This window comes from Rhinolophus sinicus, linkage group LG15 (assembly GCF_036562045.2).
Source record: "Rhinolophus sinicus isolate RSC01 linkage group LG15, ASM3656204v1, whole genome shotgun sequence".
Classification (NCBI taxonomy): domain Eukaryota; kingdom Metazoa; phylum Chordata; class Mammalia; order Chiroptera; family Rhinolophidae; genus Rhinolophus; species Rhinolophus sinicus.
The window spans coordinates 34,570,061-34,594,300 of NC_133764.1; the positions used below are offsets into that span (position 1 = coordinate 34,570,061).

General features: G+C 45.8%; 1 protein-coding gene across 4 annotated transcripts in view; it reads right to left on the reverse strand.

Annotated features, from left to right (window-relative positions):
- Window positions 1-24,240, reverse strand: part of SLC39A11 (solute carrier family 39 member 11) — a 359,240-nt gene that overhangs the window by 262,589 nt on the left and 72,411 nt on the right. For all 4 annotated transcript variants that reach the window (XM_019740426.2, XM_074319972.1, XM_019740425.2 and 1 more), the window contains one exon: window positions 22,387-22,425. In XM_019740426.2, the coding sequence (XP_019595985.1) occupies window positions 22,387-22,425 (39 nt within the window). The remainder of the gene's footprint in view (window positions 1-22,386; window positions 22,426-24,240) is intronic.

A 24,240-nucleotide genomic window follows, 5' to 3' on the forward strand; every position in this document is an offset into this window, starting at 1 on the left:
ATAACAGCACCCAACTCAAGGCCAGCTACACAGTGGGTCCTCCCTGTGTTTGTTGAAGCAAATCAACCAGGACTCTAACTTCAAGGTCACTTCAAGGCCGTGTAATTAAGGAGTAGGCACAAACTTGCAATCCATATAAATCAAGCCAATAATTACTTTGCAAGTACTGGAGCCAAGTAATGCCTCTACCTCTGTCTCCAAATCAGATAAAAAATTAATTTGTAATTGTCAATTAATAAGTACCTAAGTACTGACCATTACATGACCAACATCATGCGAGACCCTAGGGGGCTAAGAGAGAGGAAGATGCAAAAGCTGACCTGAGTTCCTGCCTTTGAGGAGCTGGCTATGTACCATAATAAGAGAGACTACAGAAAACAGCTGAAATGATAAATAGAGAAGGCATCTGCAATGACACAGGAAGAAAGTTCGCGGTCCCTCCAAGAAAAGAGATGGCAACGTTAAAAAAAAAAAAAAGTACAACATCAAAGAAAACGTGGCGAAGAGCTCTTAAAAGTTAGACAGGGTTTGGGAAGGGAAAGGAGAGTAGGAACTTCTAGCTGGGAAGAGTGTGTGAGCGACCTGGGAGGCAAGCACGCCAAAGCTTACGATGTGGGGGCTGCAGGGTGATCAGCCTGGCTTATAAAGAGGGTGTGTGTTGGGGCCCCACGAGGCAGTTGGGTATAGTTCAGAAGGCGGGCAGAATGGCTAGGACTTGAGACAATGGGTGGGTTGTTTCCATCTCTGGTTGTACACTAGAATCATGCGGAATTTTCAAACTACAGAAGCCAGGTACCGTCCACTACCTACTAAACAAACTCTCCTAGACAGCAAACCAAGAGACTGGCTGCTGGGCTACTGACATACTCTAGATGGCAGGTGGTGAAGGCCTGATCAGAATGGAGGCAGGGGGCCTGGGAAGAAGGAAGGAGTCTACATACAACCCTCAGGATGAGGCCGCCCATGTCGGTTCCACATCAAATCACCCACCAGAAACCCAGGAGGGGTGACCACATGAACTGCACATTGAGTCAGCTTTCCACTTTCGCATGTCAACTATTAGTCATGACTCAAGCATGAATCAAATTTATATGGGAACTTTATCTGTACTGATTTCCTTTTATCAAAAAGTCCTCATAATATACCAGCTTCCTATAATTTTACAGAATTAAACCTAAATGATTGTAATCAAAATTACACTCATTTACATTCAGCTTTAATTATAGTTATTAATTGATGCAGGTCTGCCGGAATGATCTGACTCTTGTTGGCTACACGCCTACCCAGTCAAAATGATGGGCAGGGGCTTGGCCGACACGTCTGTGTACTCTCCAAAGCAGGAAAGAGCACTTGTGCTTTAAAAGAAAACAAAAAAAACATGGTACCCTATGACCCAGTAATTTCTCCCCTAGACAACTGTCCCAAGAGAAACGAAAACATACATCCACACAAGACTTATACAACAATGTACACAGTCGCTTTATTCATAGCCCAAACCTGGAAACAACCCAAACATCCATCAACAGCATTGTAGTGTATTTATAAAATAAAAAATACTCTTTAGCAATAAGGAAAAACTACTGACATCACAACATAGACAAATCTCAAAATCCTTACACTGAGTGAAAGAAGGCTGTACACACACACACACACACACACACACACACACGATTCCACTTAGGCACAAGAATATGCAGATCTAACCTATGGTGACAAAAGTCACAAAGTGGTTACCTATTGACTTAGGTAACAGGAGCTCTTTCTGGGTGACAGACATAGCCACTGTCTCATTTTGGATGGTGGTTACACAGGTGTATACAACTGTCAAAACTCATTGGGCTGACTCTGTAAGATCTGGGCATAAATGTAAATGATATCCTTTTTTTTTTTCGGGGTGGGGGGGAAACAGCCAGTTAGCTCAGTTGGTTAGAGCGCCGTGTTCTTAACAACAAGGTTGCCGCTTCGATCCCCACATGGGCCTCTGTGAGCTGTGCCCTCCTCAACTAGATTGAAACAACTATGTGACTTGGAGCTGATGGGTCCTAGAAGAACACACTTAAATAAATAAAAGTTAAAAAAAAAAATGATATTCATTTTTTTAAAAGCCTTAGGAAGGCAGCCCCACGTTCCGAGGAGCCATGTTGGCACCATGGACGGTATATTGGGAATCCAAGTTCTAGGGCCCACCCTAAAACGGTCTCTGTGGGGACAGGCGTAGGTCATCCAACACAACTTCCCAGTACCTGACACGGCCTGGGACAGCAGCTGAGAGGCAGGCCACTCTGAAACACTAAGGACCAGCGATATTAGACGAGCACAGAAATGATACCCCAAAGGACCTCTCAGAAGCCATTCTCAGTGAGCATGGGGATTTGCTGGTGAAGCCCCAGACTGCACTAAGTTCCTGAAAGAAAGGACAATCACCCAAGACATCTAAGCTTTACATATACTGACCAACAACCCAATTCTGACTTCCTCTGCAAAAGAGAGGAAAAGAGCGAAAGACGAGTTACCACCAAGCCCAGTCCTGCTCCACGTCTAAGTTCTCATTCCCGTGTGCAATTCTACTCAACAGATATTTGCTAAGCAACGACTGTGTGAGAGACCCCCACTGCACTGGAGCGCCCACTGGCAACGATGTTACCCACACCTAAACGAAGACCACAGTGCTGCAAACTCCAGTAGCACTTGGACTTTTTGTTTGAGTTTGCCACTCCTCTTCCAGAGACCCATTATTTTGAACAATGGAGAGATGCCAGTGCACTGCTTACTTCAGTCCTTCCATGGCAGATTCGGACTAGCTAGAGGGGGGACGCCTAGATCCTTCAGCCTGACAAAATCATTAACTCCACGTAGACCAAAAAACGGGGGTGCGGGGAGGGCATCTTTATTGAACCTTTTCACCAGCTGGTCACCAAGAGAGTGAGAACATGATATCGCCCCAAGCAACCTCTCCATGGCACCCAGCCACCAATCCATCAACACCCTCTCAACTTCGGCCTATTGATAGGCAATTACACCAGCTGGTCAAGCCCTCCCCACCCCAAACACCAGCACTCACTCACACCTCCAATCTGTCCCAGGTCTGGCTGCTAAGGAGGCAGCCCCTACTAACATCTGAAGGGGGAGAGATGAGTGAGCCATCTGGCTCCACTGAGAAAAAACGCAAGCATCTAGGTAGGAGGACACCTCCCCACCCCTCAGCCCCCCACCCCCAACCCCGCTTTGCGATCTCCCTCTAAAGAAGTGATAAAGCACCAAACTACTGGCTTTGTGCCTCTCTCTGCTCAAAGGAAATTACCCGTGAGGCTCAGGTGCAGGAGCTTCATGGTCAAGAAAGAAGGCAAATGCCACCCCCATTTCAAACAAAATCACATTTCATGTTCACCACTCATGAAAACATGGGTTGTCAGAGTGTTTTCTGTGCTAATTCACCTGAAGGATGCCAGAGACTCCCACCAGTGTGGTTGCAGGGACCCGGGGAGGGGTGAACAGCAAGCAGTCAGGTGTGATGGGCCAGAATCTCAAGACGGGACTGGCGGGAGTACGAAAAAGCCCCCCAACCTGGGTCTGCCTGATGCAGCAAATAAAAATACAGGGCTCCCACTTAAATTTGAGTTTCAGATAAATGATTAGTAATTATTTTTATTTGAGACATGCTTATATTGAAAAAATGTTCTTTATCTGAAATTCAAACTTAATTGGCCATGCTTGATTTTATCTGGCAACCGTGGGAGCCCCACCAGCAATTCTGGGGCCAATCTGCCATCTTTTTTCCTTCCCTCGCCCTCCCTGTTTATGACGTGGAGAAGGCACAACTCTGGAGTTAGACTACCTGATTCATACCTAAGCTCCGCCACCTCAAGCTCCCCGCTGAAAGACCCTGGGTAAGAGAATCATCTTTCCAGGGCTACTATTCCTTTATATGAAAAATGGAAATAATAATAGAAATAACAGTGACACTCGAAAGTAAATGGAATTAATAACAACATTTCCTCCATAAAGACTGACCATGTGCCAGGCAGGCCCTTTCCTCATCCTCCTAACATTGAGAGTCAGGTACTGTTCTTATCCTTACTTCAGATGGGAAACTGAGGCACAGAGAGGTTCAGTAGTTAACAAAGTCATATAGTTCATAAGCAGCAGAGCCAAGATTCAATCCCAGCCAGCGTGGGCGCTGGAGTCCGTGCTCTTGACCAAAACATGGTCCCCAAGGCAGTGTTTGTCTCCGAGAGTCATTATATGGATTAAATACCACAATGCGTATAAAATGCTCAGCACAAAAATTGGCCCACAGATTCTATAAATGCCAGACACTACATACGCGTGTGCATACGATATGTCTGTTTTTATTATTATTATTATTATTAGAGAAAATTACATGAGGAAATAATCAAACAAGAAAGATGAAGGAACTCGGGGGGAACCCAGCGAATTCCGGGAGGGAACCCTGATACAGGGAAAGACCTATCATTAACATTAGAGAGAGACTGAGTGGGTGGAAGAATCCCATGAACAAAAACAGGATGCTAGAGAGAGAAAAACAACTGGAAGAAAGAATTTTCAGAAACTGGAACTATGAAAACAACAAAAAAAGAAACATTTGCTCTGCGTATGGAGTTCAAGCAAGGAAATTCCCCACCATACTGAACAAAGTAGTAAAGAGATTATAAAATAACAAGAGAACAGGGAGGAAAATGAGAGGCTTGGTCCAGGAAGTCCTAGCGCCAACTAATAAGACTAATAAAGAGAGAACAGAGGACCAGCGGGGGAAACTATTAAAATAACATTTACCAGAGCTGAAGGACACTGGTTTCCAAATCAAGAAATTGCAGAATAAATTTTATTTAGCAAGGTGGGGAGAAACTTCTCAAGAAACACACAAAAGTGGTTACTTCTAGAAAAGGGGACAGGACCATGGGAGGTGGAGTACAGGACTGCTGTTTCTTTTCTTTATAAGCTTTTTATTAACATTTATTCTTTCCAGATGTGCGCGTCTTAATAAAAAGAAACAATGATTCAAAAAGTCGACCCCAACTTAAACGTCCCAACACGTCATTAGTAAAAAATACCACGGTCATGTATACAGTTTAGTGTACTTCAGTTATACCTCAATAAAGGTGAAAACAAGTATTATGGTCCATTGGTGGGATGGACTACCACGTATCCACCAAAACAACAAGAAAAACTTCAGAATATATTAAGTGAAAGAACATGTTTTTAAACATGATGTACAGTATGATCCATTTCTTAAAATTATATATAAATAAACTAAATAGGATCATGCTGCTGAGAAGAAAGGTTTGGAGGAGTCTGCGGGGAAAAGGTAATCAACTGGGGATGAATTAGAGGGTTGCTTAGCAGCAGGCGGGCCACATACTGGAAGGAACCTGATCCCAAACCGTAATACCCAAGTTCACTGACTTACATCAATCCCAAATTCCACACGTGTCCTCCACCCGCTTCCCGTGACGTGAGAAAATCATCATCAAGACGTATGGGGCATTTAAGAGGCGCTTGTTTCAAATATACGGACTCATCTCATCTACACAGCAACCCTATAAAGGAGACAATACTATTCTCTCCATTTTACAGATGAGGAAACTGAGGCGTACACAGTCTAAGTCACGAGCCCGAGCTCACACAACGAATAAGTTGAGAAACCAGGATCAAACGCGAGCAAGGTGACTCTGGAGCTCGTCACAATAGCAGAGCGCATCTCCACTAGCAAACCCCCCACCCTCCAGGTATCCAGTGCCCCCTGTCCCTAGTTTACGCCATGCGGCTCATGGTTTTGAGACATTTCCTGGCATGACTACATCCTGAGAAGTTCATCATAATTAAATCGTGGGGAAATTTTCGAAGCTCTTCAGAGATGTAATGAGCTTACCTCAATTAGTTTCTTCCTTCATCGGGAGAATCAGAAAGACCGATTTCCTTATAGACTCGGTGGGGAGGGTTTCTCACTGCCGATTTTTTGAGATTTCATTCTGAGGTTCTAGGGATGTAAATCAGCACACACAGGAGATCTGGAGAAACGGGGGCAGGAGGGAGGGCAGGACGCCTAAAGGCGGCCAGCCCCAAAGAAAACCTCTAATGCATACACCACACTCATTCACCATTTATTTTAAATGCTTTTGAATACCAACTACATGTTCTAGCCCCTGTACTAGGGACCAATGATCAACAGGGAACAACAAGCCCTGCCTTCTAGACGCGTCTAGTTTGGGGAGGAAGAAGCAAATAAGCAGTCAGAACCTCCAGAGAAGTGCTGTGTAGAATAAGCACAGAGAGCTACAGATGCGTGTCACGGTGAATTATGATGGGGGGAGATGAGGCGCTCAATTCCCTGAAGGAGAAAATGCTTGATGACAGGCTCCCAGAGGGATGGCGCAGGCAAACCCCCGGGGCTTCGGGAACTGGGTCCATGATGACAAGCCTAAGGTGGAGTAATGAGAAGGCAAAGTCTCCCTTGACCAGCGGGTAACAATTTACTTCCCAACTCAACACACACAGCGCCAGGAGCATTCCTATTCCAAGCCAGTTGGATGCTGGCTCTCTCTCGCAGGGAGGGGCTCCCCTTTCCAGAGGCCACATGAGACGAGGTCCCACTTAGGGTGCTCCACACTGATTCGTAAAATGGGGCGAAGGAGTACGAAAATATTCAGGCACACTAACGCTCTCAAGGGAGCCCAGATTTATACAGGGGTATGATCCATCCATCCATCCATCCATATCCATCCACCCATCTATCCCTATACACCCATCTATCCATATAGATCCACCCATATCCATCCATCCATCCATCGCCATCCATCCACATCCATCCATCCATCCATCCAATCATATACATACATACATACATACATACATACATCCGTCCATCCATAGCCATCCATCCATCCATATCCATCCATCCATCCATCCATCCATCCATCCATATCCATCCATATCCATCCATCCATATTCATCCATCCATCTGAGCATGTTTATTTGTTCACTACATCAAAAGCACGTATTGTGCGCCTCCCACATGTCAGGACCACATCCTCAACATCTTTACTGATTTACTTTTTTTAAGATTGTCATACTCACATCGGACTCCCACCCCCGCCAGGGTGTACTTATCCTCCTTTCCTTTATGGTTCTCCATCACACTTGTCTGCTGTATGTTTTACTGGAGAGTTTATCACGTGACTCTCTCTGCTAGAACAGCAGTCCCACGAGGGCAGGAATTTTTGTCGGCTGTTTACTGTTTCACCCCCAGCGTCTAACACAGCGCCTGGCACACCGGGGTAGCAGGAGGGTGCGGGAGAACCACCGGGGGCCCCCTTCTTTTCCCCACTGTCCTACATCCCACGGCCTGGTCGGACAAAGGAGTCCAGCATGGGATGCAACAAAACCTTCATCTGTCATCTGCAAACAATAAAGCCCACAGCTACAGGATTATTAGGAGGGCCAGGTGAGGGAACGGATGGGAGACTGCTTTGAAAAACGTAAAGCCATAAGCCAATGTCACATAATAATATTTGGGGCTCATGAGCCCATGAGACGCAGTGTTCCCAGCATCAGCTCATGGACACTCCCTCACTCCACGAAAATTCAAATCAGTAATCTATTTAAAGCCAATGCACAGGCAATGACTCCGGGCCCCTGCCTCCTGCCTTAAATACGATACTAATCTGTTTTCCCTTCATTTACGCGTTTAACAAATATAAATTTTTTTCTACCCTCCTGCAGAACTAACTCACTTAGCTCCAGGGCTGTCGTGGTTGATTTCTTCACAAGAAGACCAGAGCTTTAGAAACTGAGAGAGGTTTCCAAAGAAACGCTACAGGAAAATAAAGGAGAAAAAAAAATGTGTGCACAGGTAAGTGCGATGCCTTCCCTTCCCTTCCCGCACTTGTCAAATGCTGGAATCTGGTGCAGCTGAATCTCCACGGGGCCTGAGGGCTCTATTCCGTTTGGCTGTTTGGCCAGTCATGGGGGAAAGGGCTCTTGGCCCCGAGCCAAAGTCAAATGTGGTATTAAACGTCAGGGCACCCTGACAGCACAGACCAGCTTCCCCAAGCAAGCTCTGAGAGCATTTGCCTCCCTGTTATTTTATTCTGTGCTCTGAAGAGCATTAAACAGTCAGGAGCATTAAACAGTCAGGACCGGGTTTCTTCCTCTCACTATTCACACAAGGTAGCGGGGAGAGGATTGCAGTCTCGGTGGAGCCCTGAGATGCCTGGAGGTAACAGGACTCGCCACTAATCACAGGGATTGGAAGCAGCTCAACCAGAACTACAACCCCGGGAGCTGGACCCCTGTCTGAGCCTAGGCACTCTCTTTATTACTGTGCAGGATCAGAGCTCTGCTTCCTGGCCGGCATCGGCTGCCTGCCGGAGAGGGGGCTCGGGCTGCCTGCCGGAGAGGGGCGCCACTCCCCCAGGGAAAGTGGCCATGTCACAAAGGCATCCTGAGGGCCCAGTCCTTGAGGCAGGAGGCATCAGGGAGGGAGAGCGGAGAGGCCCAAGAAACCCCCAGCGCCATCCTGCAGCCAGCCCTCTCAGGGCCTGGGAAAGGCAGCCAGCAAGGCTTCTCGGCCCAGGATTATGGCTCCGTGGCCTCTCACCCGCTCATGGGGCCAATGAAACGAACAGAAACCAGTCTGGCATCGTCCCTCTGCTCTGCCCACACACCCACCCGCCTGAGAAACACCAGGGCTTTCTCTGCATCACTCTGCCCTCAGCAAAAGGCTCTCTATACCCGTACATTCAACAAATGAGACAGACTCCCCTGCAAAGAGGGAAGAAGATTGATGCCGGAACGTGAAAGAGAACTTTTCATCCTTAAAAACAAAAAATCAACATCATACAGGTGCAGGCCCACAAAACCAAGCGTGGAATGTAAGAAGTGGTATTTCTCCTTGTCCCCTTCCAACTCCACAGTCTGGACACACCCACTCTCAAGAGGTAGTGTGACAAAAAAGATTCTGGCTAGGGAGGTTACGTTGTTAGCCACAGAATGCCACCTCACCCGACAGTTAATTCTTGCTTCCAGAACAACACGGCCCTTGTACTGAGAAGAACTCAGCCCAAACAAACCCTTCCCTCTCAGGAGACCAGAACACCTATGACTAATCTGGGCCCATAAAGGTTTAGCTTCTCTGTTGCTTACAGAGAACAAATCAAGCTTCACTGGGTCTTCGAATTTCTTCCTTGGGTGTTGAAGTTAGCAAATGGAATTGACAGAAGTGATTCTGTGTGAGCTCCAGAGACTAGGCCTCTGGAGACCTTGTGGTTTCCACCTGCACCTTCCTGGAACCCTCCCCCCATCATGCACTACACGCTGCTGACCCACGTGTCACCGTGTGGACAGAGGCCCAGACGACAGGCAGTAGCTCGGCCCCAGGCCCGTAAGGGAAGCCCTCGTATACCCTCCAGCCTTGTCGAGCTGCCAGATGCCCACAGGCTCAGGAGGGACCCCAGGCAAGAATAGAAGGACCAGCCAGCTGATCCCAGCCAACCCAGAATCATCAGAAATAACAGACTGTTGACATAAGCCACTAAGCTGGGGTGCTTTCAAACTGACACGGGGGATGGGGGGGGATCTTTGCTGTATGTTGCATCTATTACACCTACTTTGGCAATGATATCTCAATTTTGCTTCAGAGGAACCACCTCTCCCTCCAGTATTAGTCATCATTAGTCTCTGCTTTTTAGCTAATGGGGGTGGGGGGGCATGCAACAGGGCAGGTGGCCCAGGCCCGGCCCTTTAACACACTACATGCCCATAGCAACAAGGATTAGCGGTCAGGGACAGCACATAACCCAAGTCGGGCCACTTACTCCCTACTCCCTGCCCATGAACTCAATTCTAAGACAGTCTGAGACATGGAAGAAAGACTTCTCCTTCCTCTGGACTTGAGCCTGAGAGGATGTGAACAGACTATCCGAGGGTGTCCACACAGAGAAAAGCAGGGCCAGGAGATGGGGAAAGCCAGGTGGCAGAGAGTAACCATATCTGAGGCCAGTTCTATGCCTGGATATTTTAATTGCATGGGCCAATATGTGTTCTGTCTTCCTTACGCCAGATTTAGTTTTTCCATCATTCATGACGCCCAAAGCCCTGGCTGATACAAAGAGATGGAGGAACTCGTTTTTTATTGTACACCCTTAGTACTTCTTGAAGTTCTTTCCAAGTTTATGTATTATGTCTCCATTTTGAAAGAAACTATTAATAGTTAAAGAAATAAACAACACAACTCGCTTAAAAAACAGCATATACAAAATGTACACAGAGATAGTAAATTGGTAACAGCATTAGGGCTCCAAGTTCTCTCTGCACTAGGCTGTGTGGCCAACAGGGCTAGCTGCCTAGTCCAGTTTCTGTTCCCCCCTCTCCTTCAGAGCCAGAATCCCAGGGTTTAGCTGGGCACGTTACAGCACAGCTAGAAGACCATGCATCCTAGCATTCCTTGCAGCCTGAGGAGGGCCTACGAATACGTTCTGGCCAACAAGACATAAGTGGCGCTATCATGCAGGACTTCAAGGGATCTCCCTCCCTCTTGCCATGTCACGGCCTAGAAGGCAGATGTAATGACCTGAGCTCTCACAGCCACCTTGGGCCAGAAGGACAAAGGCTCACCTCTGGGGCAAAGCAGTGAGCAAGAAAAAAGGAGTCTAGACCCCTGGTGACCCCCTGGACCTACTTTCCCAGCCACAGTCACTGGATTTCTTCTACCTGAGAGGAGTCTTTCTAGTTGAAGCCACTGTTTTCCAGCTCCCCGTTACTCAGTCAAGCCCAATCCTAAACAGAGCAGCAGGCAATATCACCATCAGTACAACTAGCTGTGGGTGTCTGGTTGCCATGGAGACCACCCCAACACACAGATTCCAAAGTACAAACCCACTCAAATGAGAAAGGCCTGATGTAAACCTAAGAGACATCCCCTTCCTGCCATCCCCCCCTTTTCTGGTAGAGTTCCCCCTCAGCCCATATGCCAGGATGCTGATGCCAAATTCTCCAACAGCCCCAGGGGAAGCCGCCCCAGGAACACAGCACCTGTCGTAGGCTTAAACCTCTTTGGCTGCTGTCACAATCCAAGGACGGCCAGGTGCCCTCAGTTCTCCAGCAGGAAGGAGTGTCCTTGGCTCTCCCGCTTCCTAACTCCTCTGCCTCGGCCCGAACGCAAGGCCTCTAATGAGTCAAGGCACCACCTAAAGTCACGCAAGGGCCTCCCGCCTGCCTCTCCACTGCCAGCCTCCCCTGCGCGCTCCCAACGGCCACGCTATCTGCTATGTACCCACGAAAGGCACTTCCGGAAAGTACAGCACTGATCACGGCACCCTCTCAAAAACCTCCAGGATCTCTCCACCAGTCTAGAGAACAAAGCACAAATTCTCAGGCTGTCCAAATCCAACCCCAAACTACATCTCTGGCACGTCCTCCCAACCAAACCAAAAATTCCAACAGCCCTGTATTTTTCTCTCTCGTGTTCCTTCTGCCTATAATTCATTTCCTTCCTCTCCTCCCACCCCATCCTCAAACTCCGCTATCCTTCCAACCTGAGCACTTTATCCATGAAAAAGTCGTCTCTCATTCCCCAACTAGACGTAACCTCCCAGTGTCTGGGTTCCCATCACCTTTTTTTTCTTTTTCCATGACCTTCTTACAACCACATGCTGACCTCTCATGATTACAGGTGAATGTGACTTCTCTTCCCTATCTACCTTAAGCCCCTTGCAGAGAGGATTTCTATCTTGCCTCTTTGCATATTCCCCACAATGCTTTGCACAGAGTTGGTGCTCACTAAATGGCTGACGGCTTGGCCTGAAGACAATTCCCTCCCTGCTTCCACATTCTGGGCAGGCGCTCTCCAAGGAAGAAAACAATCGGCTATTCCGCAAACAGAGCACACATTTGGGATGTTTCTAAAATTGCACAGGCCCTTGACAAAGCTTTGAGTACTGGCTCTTCTCCCTCCATGTGGGCAAGCCACAGAAAAGCAATAATATGCAGCCTTTCAACAGCCTTTCCACAAAGCACTTGTGCTAATCACATGTGTATAGATTTGGTCTTGTCGTGCAAAGCCTAAAGGGCAAAACCTAATCAGCATTAACTTTGATCCCTTGCACTCAGAGCCTCTTTCAAAAGAACTGACACTCAGAGAAAGCTCTTTAATGTGATGTGTACCAAAATGCCTATGAGAAAGTCAGCTATTCTCTATTCTTTAAATTACAGCAGAAGGCATTTGGACTAAATAAGTTCCTAACAACTAGCTCAACTCTCAATTAGGTTACCAAAAAAAGAAAAAGAAAAGAAAAAAAGAAGTGTAACGTCTTGCTTCACAGAAGTCTTGGGGAACAAGCTACACTCCCACCAGATGGATTCAGTAAAACATCACACCCTGTCTGATGGCAGAGGGAGGCGTGCCTGAGACAACTCCCAGAAGGCCTGCCAGTCCTAAGATTTTTCAGACACAGTATATGACCCAACGAGGACTGTGCATCAAGTTGAATTTAAATTCAAGCCAAAGTTAGCCAAGCAGTAAAGATCCTGCCTCCCGTCTCTCTTTTGCAGGAGTCAGAGTCCAGAGGAAGAGTCTGAGCTCCCAGCTGGCAGCTGTCCAATATCATCGGACCAACTAGAAAATGAACCTGACAGTATAACAACTGCCCCCTCCCCCGCCAGGTTGCCATCAAAATCAACCAGCCTTGGGAGCCAAGACACTGCCAAGTGTGTGGTGGGCTGCCATGGGAGCCTGCAGCGGACAGGGCTGCAGCTGGAGACCACAGGCAGAAGCCTTCCCCCGCTCCCCCATCCAAGTTCCAAGGCCCAATTCTCCATGTCCAGTGCTCTCCTAATCATGACCCAGCCCTACATATTGGCTCAGCTAGATTCTTAGCCCCAGAGCTACATGGAGCCTGCTTTTTCCAAACACCCGTTCACCCCTCATTAAAACACAGTCTGCACTAGAACAGGGGTTCTCGGCTTTGGTGACACACTGCCATCAATCACCTGGGAACTCTAGAAACCACTGAAGCCTCATCCCGCCCTGGAGATTCTGAGGTTGTTAGTCCCGCCCTGGAGATTCTGAGGATGTGTCCAGGGCACTGGGCTTTTTAAATTGTTCCAGGTGATTCTACTGTGCAGCCAGGGGAGATGAACCACTGCATCAGAATGAAGGGGGTTCCCCCAAAGAGACAGCTACTGGAACCGAACTGCCAACCATGTAAGGCCAAGTTAGCTCACTCTGATAGACCACGGATGCCACCGACAGTTGCAAACCTGAATTTGGTTTGAGCCTGGAAACCTAACTTCATTTTTTCACGTTCTCAAATTGCACACTGTGCCTTTGGCCATCGGTCTTAACACCGTGTGCCTTATGTGACAAGGAGAATGGAGCAAAGGGGTCCACATAATTCATCACGGCGTCACGACAAAGCCATCCCCAGAATCTTCTTCCAAGGCCCAGCCCAGCAAAGGGGGAGCGAAGGCCAGGCCTCGTGTGGGAGGGCCCACCACCAAGCCGGGCCCCCAGAAAATAACCTACTCGGGAACCCCAGACACTCTAGGGCAGGGGTGTCCAAACTTTTTTCAACGTTTTTTAACCAAGGGCCATATGCAGTAAAATACACAAACAGCCGGGCCACTCATTCGAGGTGAAGTATGTATTGCCTCACCTGGTTTATTTAAGAAAACTAAATATATTTTTGGAATTTGCTGCGGGCCAATTAACAATGGATCATGGGCCGCAGTTGGCCCGCGGGCCGCATTTGGACACCCCTGCTCTAGGGTGCACGCTGAGACTTCCAGCCCGGGCCCTGCACGGCACAGGGCTGTGATTCTGAAGGTCACAGGCTGTTCGTGCGACCACCAGGCCTCAGAAACCCTGCCACGAACTCGGTCGGCAAACTTCTGTAAAGGGCCAGAGAGTAAATATTTCAGGCTTTGAGGGCAATACAGCCCTGTTGCAGCCACTGTAATGTAAAAGCAGCCACAGACAATATGTGAACAAATGTGCATGACTAGGTTCCAGTAAGTCTTTACTGTTCTCCCCTCACTGGTGGGAGGATACTTTCCAAAGCCCCAGTGGATGCCTGAAACCTTGGACAGTACCGAACGCTAGATATACCATGTTCTGTTTTTGTATACTATGTTTTTTCCTGCATACACATACCTATGATAAAGTTTAATTTATAAATTAGGCACAGTAAGAGATTAACAGCAATGACTAATAATAAAATAGATCAATTATAACAATCTACCATAATAAAAGTGAGGAGAACGAGATCACTTCTTTCAGGGGCTCCCTGGTGAAGTTTTCGCACAGGCTCCACGCTTTCTGGTACAACACGCTGCCGTCAATTAGAACACGTTTTCTGTTCATGTGTTGCCCCACGGATTTAATGCCTTTTCCATCTTAAGTAAGCACTGACCACAGTTTTGTAGTTGGAGCTACGGGCAGCAAAACTAGCACAAGTTTCTTCACAATTTCACGGACAGGAGATGCGTTCGTGGATCGAAGCAACCTCAGCACACGATTTTTTCCTTCCCTTATTAAGACAAGAACTGTCACCTTTTCACTCCAAGGAAGCCCTTTGGCGTATCCGAATTGCCAGCATTTCTCCTCTTGCACTCTGGGGCCATTATTAAGTAAAACAAGGGTGACGTGAATGTAAGCACGGCAATACTGACACCGCGACAGTCCATCTAACCACCGAGACGGCTGCGAAGTGACTAACAGAGGGGGACCATCAACGAGGTGGAGACACTGGACAAAGGGATGATTCACGTCCCAAGCAGGACAGATAGGGATGGCTTGAGATTTCATCACGATACTCAGAACGGAGCACAATTTAAAACTTATGAATTGTTTGCTTCTGGAATTTTCCATTTAATACATTCCAACTGTGCTTTACAGTTGACCGAAACCGAGGAAAGCGGAAGCCATGAATAAGGGGGGACTACTGCATTCACAGAAATATGGTAGTGGGCCCACCTCTCCACGAGATCATGATTTCCTTAAAGACAGAGACTGTCTCCTAGCACTTCTTGAAATCCTGAGCCCTTGGTACAGTGCCTGGAACGTGGCAGGTTCTTACCAACAGCTGAATGAATGAGTGAGTGAATGAATGAATGAATGAAAACGTGCCAATCATCTTAAAAGAGTATACAGAGGGTGCCAAAAAAATGTATACACATTTTAAGAAAGGAAAAAACTGTATTAAAATTGTAATACTCAATATATACTGATAACAAAAGATGAAGACAAGTCGTGTGTATTTTTTTGGCACCCCCGTTGTATTAAACATCTACCTGTTCCTACAGAGAGATAAATAAAAGTTATTGTGACTTTGGAGCACTCACATCTGACTATTTAACCTGAATCTCTGGGCCCTCTGTAATCTCCTGCTCATTACTTACATACACCCCCACCTTCTCCTTCACGGGAACAGGGAAGGCTGTCCCCAAAGAGGAACCAATACCCCAGGGACAATGGCCCGGCCCAATCTATGTGGCAGGCCCAGACCGGGAAGGAAAAGCAGAAGCGAGCACAGGTCAGGAGAGCGGAGGCAGCCTGAAGATGTACGTAGGGAAGGAGGGGAGCGAGGATGGGGCGGGAGGCGACCATGCAGGGGGCTGGGCCACACTGCCCCCGATGCTCGGCGGGACAAGAAAATACACGTAAGCTCTTCCACCAAGACAAATGCTGTTACTTCCCATCAGTGTCGAGAGGTGATATGTATCATTTCCTTTTCAGCACTGTTTATAATGATATTGGGAATCTGAAGCATGAAATTGAAAAGAAACACAATAAAAAAATAATCATCTGTCTCCTTCCTGAGTGGGTTTCTTCCCTTTCTCCTTTCTTCCTGTCTCACGCACACCCCCTTCTTGCAGCAAAGCTGCTTTTCCTCCCAACGTGGAACCAGGAAACAGGATGAGCTGGGAGTAAAGGCCCTCGTCTTGCAGGCACATGTTGCCCGGGATGAAGGGAGAGCCAGGGAACAGCTATCACATGGCCCCTGCACTTACAAGAACCACTACTGTTTGGGTGCCAGGAGCGCCGGGCCAAAAGTCAGGCCTGTCTCCCTTCGTGCGTTCAGGGTCTCCTGGCCATGCCTGGCAGGGTTTGAGAACACCTGTCTTAGCTGAGGCATCGGAAACCTTTAAAAATAAAATGCCTCGTCACACAAACCTTAAGAGTCCCGGGCCCTCGATTATGAGAGGTCAGAGTGTCGGTATCTTATAGCGTCACTATGCAGGAAGCAAAGATGGCACAAGTGGCTAGGGCTCCTTAGCGACTGTGCCAAGAATCCCGAAGTCAGGCTGTGACAGTCCTGCTTAGAGAAAGGCCCGTCCCCACATCTCCTTCACGCATCGTGCCACACTCAGCTTCTTGTCAAAGGAGACCCCCAGGGGGGGCAAGTAGCTTACAGTCCCGCCAAGCTAACACGGGTACACCTGCCCTCTTCTTCACGGAGTGCCCATCTAAAGGGCAGCCTTAACCCTAAAGCAGACAAACATCACCTCCCTGGTCATTACATCCCAGTGCAGGACAAAAAGCCTGCAGAGAACAGACTCTGGGAGGCCCCGGGGCACTCCAGCTCCCAAAATCTTGAAAAAGCAAATTTAAGAGAGGAGGTCCACTTTGGACAACTGCCCCGAAACTTACAAGGTGATTTGTCCAGCTAAAGTGATGCTGGAGTGGGATCTGCTCCCGGTCCAAGCATGTTCAGTGTCCCTGCAAGGTCACCTTGCGCCCTTCGTTTCTCTTAGCCTCACAAAGAGGAACATCCTGGCTCAGAGAAACAGAGCAATGACCTTTGCAGGGGCCTCTTTACAGCCCGACAGCCCACTCCTTATACACCGTCTGGTGGGACGTTGGCTGTGGCCCAGCCCATTTCAGTGTAGCGCAAAAGACCTCACATTAAAAAAGTCTCCATTAGGACATATCAGGCTTCCTCACCTCTCAGGCAATAAGAAAAAGAAAAGGTAACACCAGTGATTACTTCCCAGTCAGGATCTACAGGATACAAGCTAGGATTTCTGAAGACCCAATGCAATGGCTGCTCTCCAGCACTGGCCCTTCTCTCTCTACTTACTCTAGAATAAACCTTTCTAGTGAATCTGGCTGAAATCTCCTCCCTGAATCGCTCCTGCTACAATTAAGTGCATTTTTTCCCATCTATAGCTCCACGGAAATGGAAAACAGCTGGTCACCATCCTCCCTCCAGACTCAGAGGCCATCATTGGAAAGCATCGTTAACGTCCAACAGTGAGCCAGTTATGTGGAGAAAATGTTCTTCACCACTGGCTGCAGCACAAAAGCAGACTCAGCCAAAATCTCTTTAAGAAAATCATGTCTTCCATAAGAAACCAGCTCCCTGTGGGATTAAATACTAGATATTAAATTGCCTTTTCATGCTTAAAAGTAAGTTTCTTGATTAAGTAGGCTGTGTTTCTCTTCTGCAGTTCCACGGTCACATTTATTCCACACAAGTGGTGCTTCTTCCTCGAGAAAATGTGTACTGATTTAGAGATTTCCTCGTTGGTTCAAGCCTCATCAAAAAGAGACCTCAGAATCAGAGTGATGAAAATGAAAATGGTGACCCTGGACGTTTCGGCCTCTCCAAATTCATCTAAACGTTTATCTTTGGGGACAGTGAATGCATTCTCACTGGGATAGAAAGACATTCCATTACGTGTTTAAATTTACCATTCGAATAGGTTAAGTGAGTAGGTAAACCAAAAATCAAACAGCAACACTTCAAAACTGCTTTACCACAAAAAGGTCTACGCTAACTTTTACAGGAACTCACCCCTGGAAATGTGAAAACCCAAGAAGCTCTTAACAAACCACCCAGTCCCATGTCCTCAGTTCTCAGCAGAGTCAATTGAAGTCCAGGAAGACTAAGAAGCTTGCCCAAGGTCACACAGCTAAAGGTTGGCAGCCCCTGACTTCTCATCTCGGTATGATCCTTGCTCTGCCCCTGTCAGGCAACTGTCAATTCTGGCGAAGTTATGTACTCTCTCTGGATTTGATTTCTATCTGCATGTAGAGGCAGCTGGACCAGACATCAGCTGGAAGGCATGTTGGTTTAAGAGTGGGAGTTCTACAGTCAGACTATGGGTTCTAATCCCAGCTCTGCTCTCTCTGTGATCCTGAATAATGTATTTATAGTCAGTGTGCCTCAGTTTCCTCATCTGCAAAGTGAGGGTAAATAAGAGTACCGGATACATACCTCACCAAGCTGTTACGAAAACTAAATGAGATGATCAGAAAGTGCTTGGCAAAGCACCTTGTACCTAGGAAGGACTTGATAAATATGAGTTATCATACTCATCTAAACTCTCTTCCAGCTTTAAAGTTGTCTTACTCTGGGACTCTAACAGAAAATAATGACTATCCTTCTTTTTTTTTTTAATTGGTAACATTTCTCCCCAAGTTCATGCCTCAGGCAAAAATCAAGGCCAGACATGGGTACTCAGAAAAAAGACAATGATTACTCGAGTCTTGGAGAGAGATTTAAGGAGTCAGGAGACAAACAGGCAAATGGATTTTAAGAGGAGTCATTTAAGGAGAGCTGATTAATGCCTTCCAAGGCCTTGCTAATGAGCAAAAACAAACCGTAAAACATATTGCTAAGCACGCTTAAAATACACATGACCCTTATCCCAGAAATTTCTCTTATAGAAACACTTGTTGTAGTGCACGATACCATATAAATAAGTCACTGCAGCATTATATTAGATACATATTTCAATGCACGTAACACATACATAAATGTATGCACAACAGATAATAAAAACATGTTACATCTGCACAAGGGACGATGGGACCCCAGTCAACTGACTGATGGTCAATTTTCCCCTTTTCAAGATATGAATTCAAAAGCATCTCAGAGCTGTGCTGAGGAAGCAGAGCCTTTCCGATACCAGCCACTGGGCTACGTTTAACTGTCCCAACACATTGCACGGGCATAACAAACGTTCTCCAAAGATCAAGCTCAAGGTTCACAGTGGTGACATCTGGGAAGCAAGTGGGAGAGGCAAGGGGATGTTCTTCTTCTTCTTGTTAATTTTAAAAACATCTGAATTTTTATGCATTCCACTCTGCGACTAGACAGGATACATCAGAATTCTCTAGACCAAGACTTCTCAGCTTGGCACCACTGACACTTGGAGCAGGATTATTTTTTATTTGGGGGTTGGGGAGGATGGACCTGTGCATCCCGAGGTGTTCAGCAGCATTCCTGGACTCTACCCACTAGATGCCAGTTATGACAACCCAACAGGCCACATGTCCCCTGAGAGGCAAGATCACCCCTGATTTAGAACCACTGTCCCAACCAACAGGTGAGCTACATTAAATATCAATTATTCCACGATCAGTACAAACAAGTATTACAGATCAGGCCACCTGCACCCTATTGCCTTTCCCTAGTTTGGGGAGCATTTATAAGAATAAAGGCTTCTATTCGCCAACGCCATTGAAATCTCCCGAGTTTGAGTCCCAAATGTCCCCACCTCATGCTTTGACTTTTCTCTCTGATTCTTGTGACCTGCCAGGAGTTCCTTTGTGCAACTGGCTCACATTCAAGGTCAACTTTAGAAAAGCAAATGACTTATATTCTGATAAATAAACATAAATAACTTTTAGAACTGCTTTTCCTTCCCTACCAACTACTTTAAAAATCAGAACTAAGACTACGTCAGATCCTCACAGTTAAATGAACACAGGAATACACTGGTCCGATGATGTTTTTAAGGAAATTAGATCTTCAATGTTCATGTTTAAATGCTCCCAAATTCATTCTTACACGTCCTGAAGACTAACACCCTCTGGTTTTGTTTGTTTCCTTTTGTTTTTTGTCTTTTGCTATGTCAAACGTACCGTGTCATTTGGCCTAAAACAGTAACAGGACACCCAAACACCTGAACAGAAGCATTGAGATGGCAGAGAACATAAAACTTTGTATCTGTGTGCCTCCTATAAGAACCTTGAAACACCAGGCACCCCTCACTCATTTTGAAATTGACATTTAAAATGCTTTCATCTAAGCTGATGGAGTTGCAAAAGGTATAATTTCTGGCATGTAAACATCTGGCATTTAAACAAAACTGTTTTATCGAAACAGCGCAGGGATTTGACACCTACCATTATCCTCCTGAAATTACATATAAACTAAGCTGTGCTTTTACATTTCATGCCCTTTCCTGGTTGTGGGTTAGATTCCACACACACCAAAATGCACAGGCAAGCTCTTCTCCAAAAGTCAAAAAATTTACATCGTTCCTTTTGCTCCGACTTATATTTCAATTCCATTTCCCCACAGAATTTTATCCTAGAGCAACTCATATGTTAGGCTAGAAAGTCTATTACTGATTTCTTTATCATACTTCTCTTCAATATAAATATCTGCATACATTTCAATATAATTTTTTTTAAATTTCCTCTGATCCTAGGGTGCTAACTGCTTAAATAACAATTTCCTGGATTGAATTACCCTTACAACTATTAGTGGTAGAGATTCCTAACAACAGAAATATAGTACATCATTTTATAATTATTAAACATTAAAAAGTAACTATTCTTGGAGAGGTGCATTTTCACAGATGAGTCTTTTCTTGTTTTTTCAATTCATTCATATACCCGTGGATAAATACTAAGTAGTCACTGCTAGAAAAAGACAGACTTAGGCATCAATTTATTTCTATCATTCTTTGTTTTATTTTCTTTTTTAAAAACTTAAGAAGAAAATGGGAAAAAAATAGATATTTTGTTAAAATATTGCCATGTTGTTCTTCGAACTCTTTCCAAGTTACAGGCCCCAAATCCCAGAGTGGCCCATCATGGAAAATTACTTTAAAGGATCTCACTGCTAACTATTTGATTCGATCCACAGTCAAAGGACAGAATAGCATGTGAATTGCTACAGGATTTGTGCCCAGTGACAAGCGATTAGAATCCTGCACCAGCAACATTCCAGGGGTCCCCCTGTTTATGCGCCAAGAATGTGCTGCCCAGAGACCAGGCAATAAGACAAGCATGTGTGTTTCTCTTGTGAAGTGGAAGAGGGCAACTGTTCAAGTGGACGTACGTAAGGAGAACCAGCTGTCAGGGCATTCTACGGCACAGCCGTTTGGGGAAAGAGAACAACGTGGGAAGCTGAGAACCTGGAACCCGGCTGTGTCAACGCCATGCCTGTGTAACACCTGGGGAGTCGCCACTGCTCTCCAAAGCGCAGACTCCATCCAGTCTGATGGCTGCTGACTCAGCCGACCTCTGGGAGGTCTCAACCCCGGGCTAGTTTTTGTAGCTCACAGGACTATAAATATAGGACTGAACTAAATCCTGATCAGCCAAAAGGGAAAACCACGTATTAAATGCCTCCTGATGTGACTGACACAATTGGAATACACAGCACCACCATGACACACTCAGACCTGGAAAACGGAATCTGAATTAATCAAGCCTCTAGGTGTAACTCCCAGCATTCAGAAGACAGAGGAATAAGTTTGCTAGCACAAGGAAGCACTCAGCCAAATTCAGAATACGGGACATTCTACAAAGGATCCAATTTCTCTAACAAATTACTAGTATGGACAAAAGAAAAAATGGGACTGTTAAAGAATAAATCAGACTTAAAAGACACAACAAGTTCAATATGAAAATCTTATTTGGATCCCGTTCCTAACAAAACAATTTTAGACGACAACTTTTGGGGAAAAAAAATGGAGGAGGAAATTTGAAAGTGGACTAGGTGCTGGATTATGGTAAGGAATGATTGTTAATTTTGATAGGTGTGATAATGCCATGGTGATTGTGCTTCAAAAATACAAGTCGTTCAATTAGAGATGTGCATTGAATTTACAGATGAAATGACATGCTGGCTGGGATTTGCTTTTACAAACTATCCCAACCTCCCAAGAAGGTTGGGGGAAGACAGATGAAATGAGATGAGCCAAATGTCAACAATTGAAGCTGGGCAGAGGGTACCGGGGGTGCGTCATAGGATTCGCTCCATGTTTTTTTTTACCTGTTTGAAAATGTCTATAATAAAAGGTCTTTTGAGGGGGAAGAGGAGGAGAGAAACAGAAGTTTAATGCCAACAAAACCCTGCGCTAGGCCCTTCCTAAGTGTTACCTTAGCTTACAAATCCTCAGGCAGCTGCCCAACAAGCCTTTTTCACTGTCTAAAGTGGGGGTGGGGGGGAGAGGACACTCAATACACTGGAAATAAACAGGGTGGGTGATAAGAGGGAGCCATTAACACCTAAAGATCACAGAGATGCATCCTCGTCACAAGGAAAGAAACTGCAATACCCTTTGGCAGAGAAATGTCAGAATAAACATGTACCAATTTACATCCCTCCTATGACGACTACTTACCCCTGCAGCAAAGCCAAGACTTCCATCTAAGATCCGCCTCTGAAAAGGAAAACAAGATGTTTCAGATTCTAAGGGTTGTTTCCTGGGACAAGAGGAGCCATAACACCTAAGAGAGCCACAGGAATAAAGACTGGCCCACACCTGAGTTTTCAAACCAGCCTGGAAGCCTGGATCCAAGGCTTTATAGAGTGGCCCAAAAACCAGGGGAAAAAATTTTCTAAACCTTCCATCTATACCACAGCCAACGAGAATCTCCTTTCAGTGTGGTGCATGGCTTGCATCGGCTCATGTGTGGCCTCTTACTTTCCCTGTGAATTATGACTATAAACGTTTAGTAGGTAGCTGGCCTAAAAGATGGAAACTGGCAAGTGGTGGCAAGAAGCATGTGAACCAAGCAAAACCCTCCCACGCTGCCAGTGGGGTTACAAACTGGCACAGCCACTTTGAAAAACAGACTGGCAGCATCTACTGGGAGTGACCAGGGCACCCTATGACCCAGCAGTGCCACTCCTAACAGAAATGCACACTTGAATTCTCCCAACACGTGTATAAGAATGCTCTCAGCAGCACTCTGTGACAGCCAAAACCAAGAAACTACCCAATGCCCACCAAGGTAGGATATATTCATACAACAACAGAATGCCATATGGCAATGAGAACCCACACTACACACACACACACGGTGCCAAAAAAAATGTATACACATTTCAAGAAACGAAAACTATATTAAATTTGTAATACTCAATATACACCAAAAACAAAAGATGAATACAAGTCACGTTTGACTTGTGCAATGACAAGAGGTGCTCAAAGTGGTTCCCATCAGCATCCAGACACTTCTGATTATGCGAACTACTGCTTGAGCAACACTGACTAAAGTGTCCACTTGTATACATTTTTTTGGCACCCCCATATACATAATATATAGATGGATATATATATATGTATATATATGTATGTAATATATATATATATATATATATATACGTATATGTGTATATACATATATATATGTATATATATGAATGGAGCTCACAGTGAGGCAGGAGCATTCAGTAGACTGGAAAATAGGGTGAAATCAGCCAGACACAGAAGAGTACATGCTATGTGATTACTCCATTTACATAATGCATAAAAACAGAGAAATCTACTCTCTACTGTTAGAGACCAGGAGAGGGGTTGCCCTTCGAATGGAGGTTGGGGATGTGGATAGTGATTGGAAGGGAGCCTGAAAGGGCTGCTGGGGGGCTGATACTATTCTAGTGCTTGACCTAGAATTAGAAACTATTTTCATGGGCATTGGTGAAAAAGTATCAAGCTGTACACTTATGAAATGTGCATTTTTCTATATGCACCTTGTATTTCAGTAAAAACCTTTTATTTTAAAGAGGTGGCCTAAATTAGGGATATAATCTCTAGCCACGTGAACACATTACAGACATGTTGGGGTGGCGATCACCCACCCGATCCCTGAGACTCCCACTGAGGTCTGGGAGCTAGAGCCGCCTGGTCAGTCATCTACAGCCAGTGGCATCTTCGCCCTCTGAATGACTCTGGGGTAGGTGGAAGGTTTTAACTCCGGTGAGCCAAAGAAACGACATTCTTCTCTAAGCACGCCATGCCATAAGCCAAGTTAATCTAACCAACTAATTTAATCAAACCAGACGCTGTCATACAAAAGTCAGGGGAAAATCACCCTATCAGCATTCATCTGCATCTTCAAGGGAGAAACATTATACGTTTTTTACAGTCCATAAACCTGTTATTCCACTTTTAGACATTTATTTCAAGGAACTAACCAGATATATGCTCAAAAGATTTGTGCTCATAACACTATTTCTAAAAGCAAGGAAA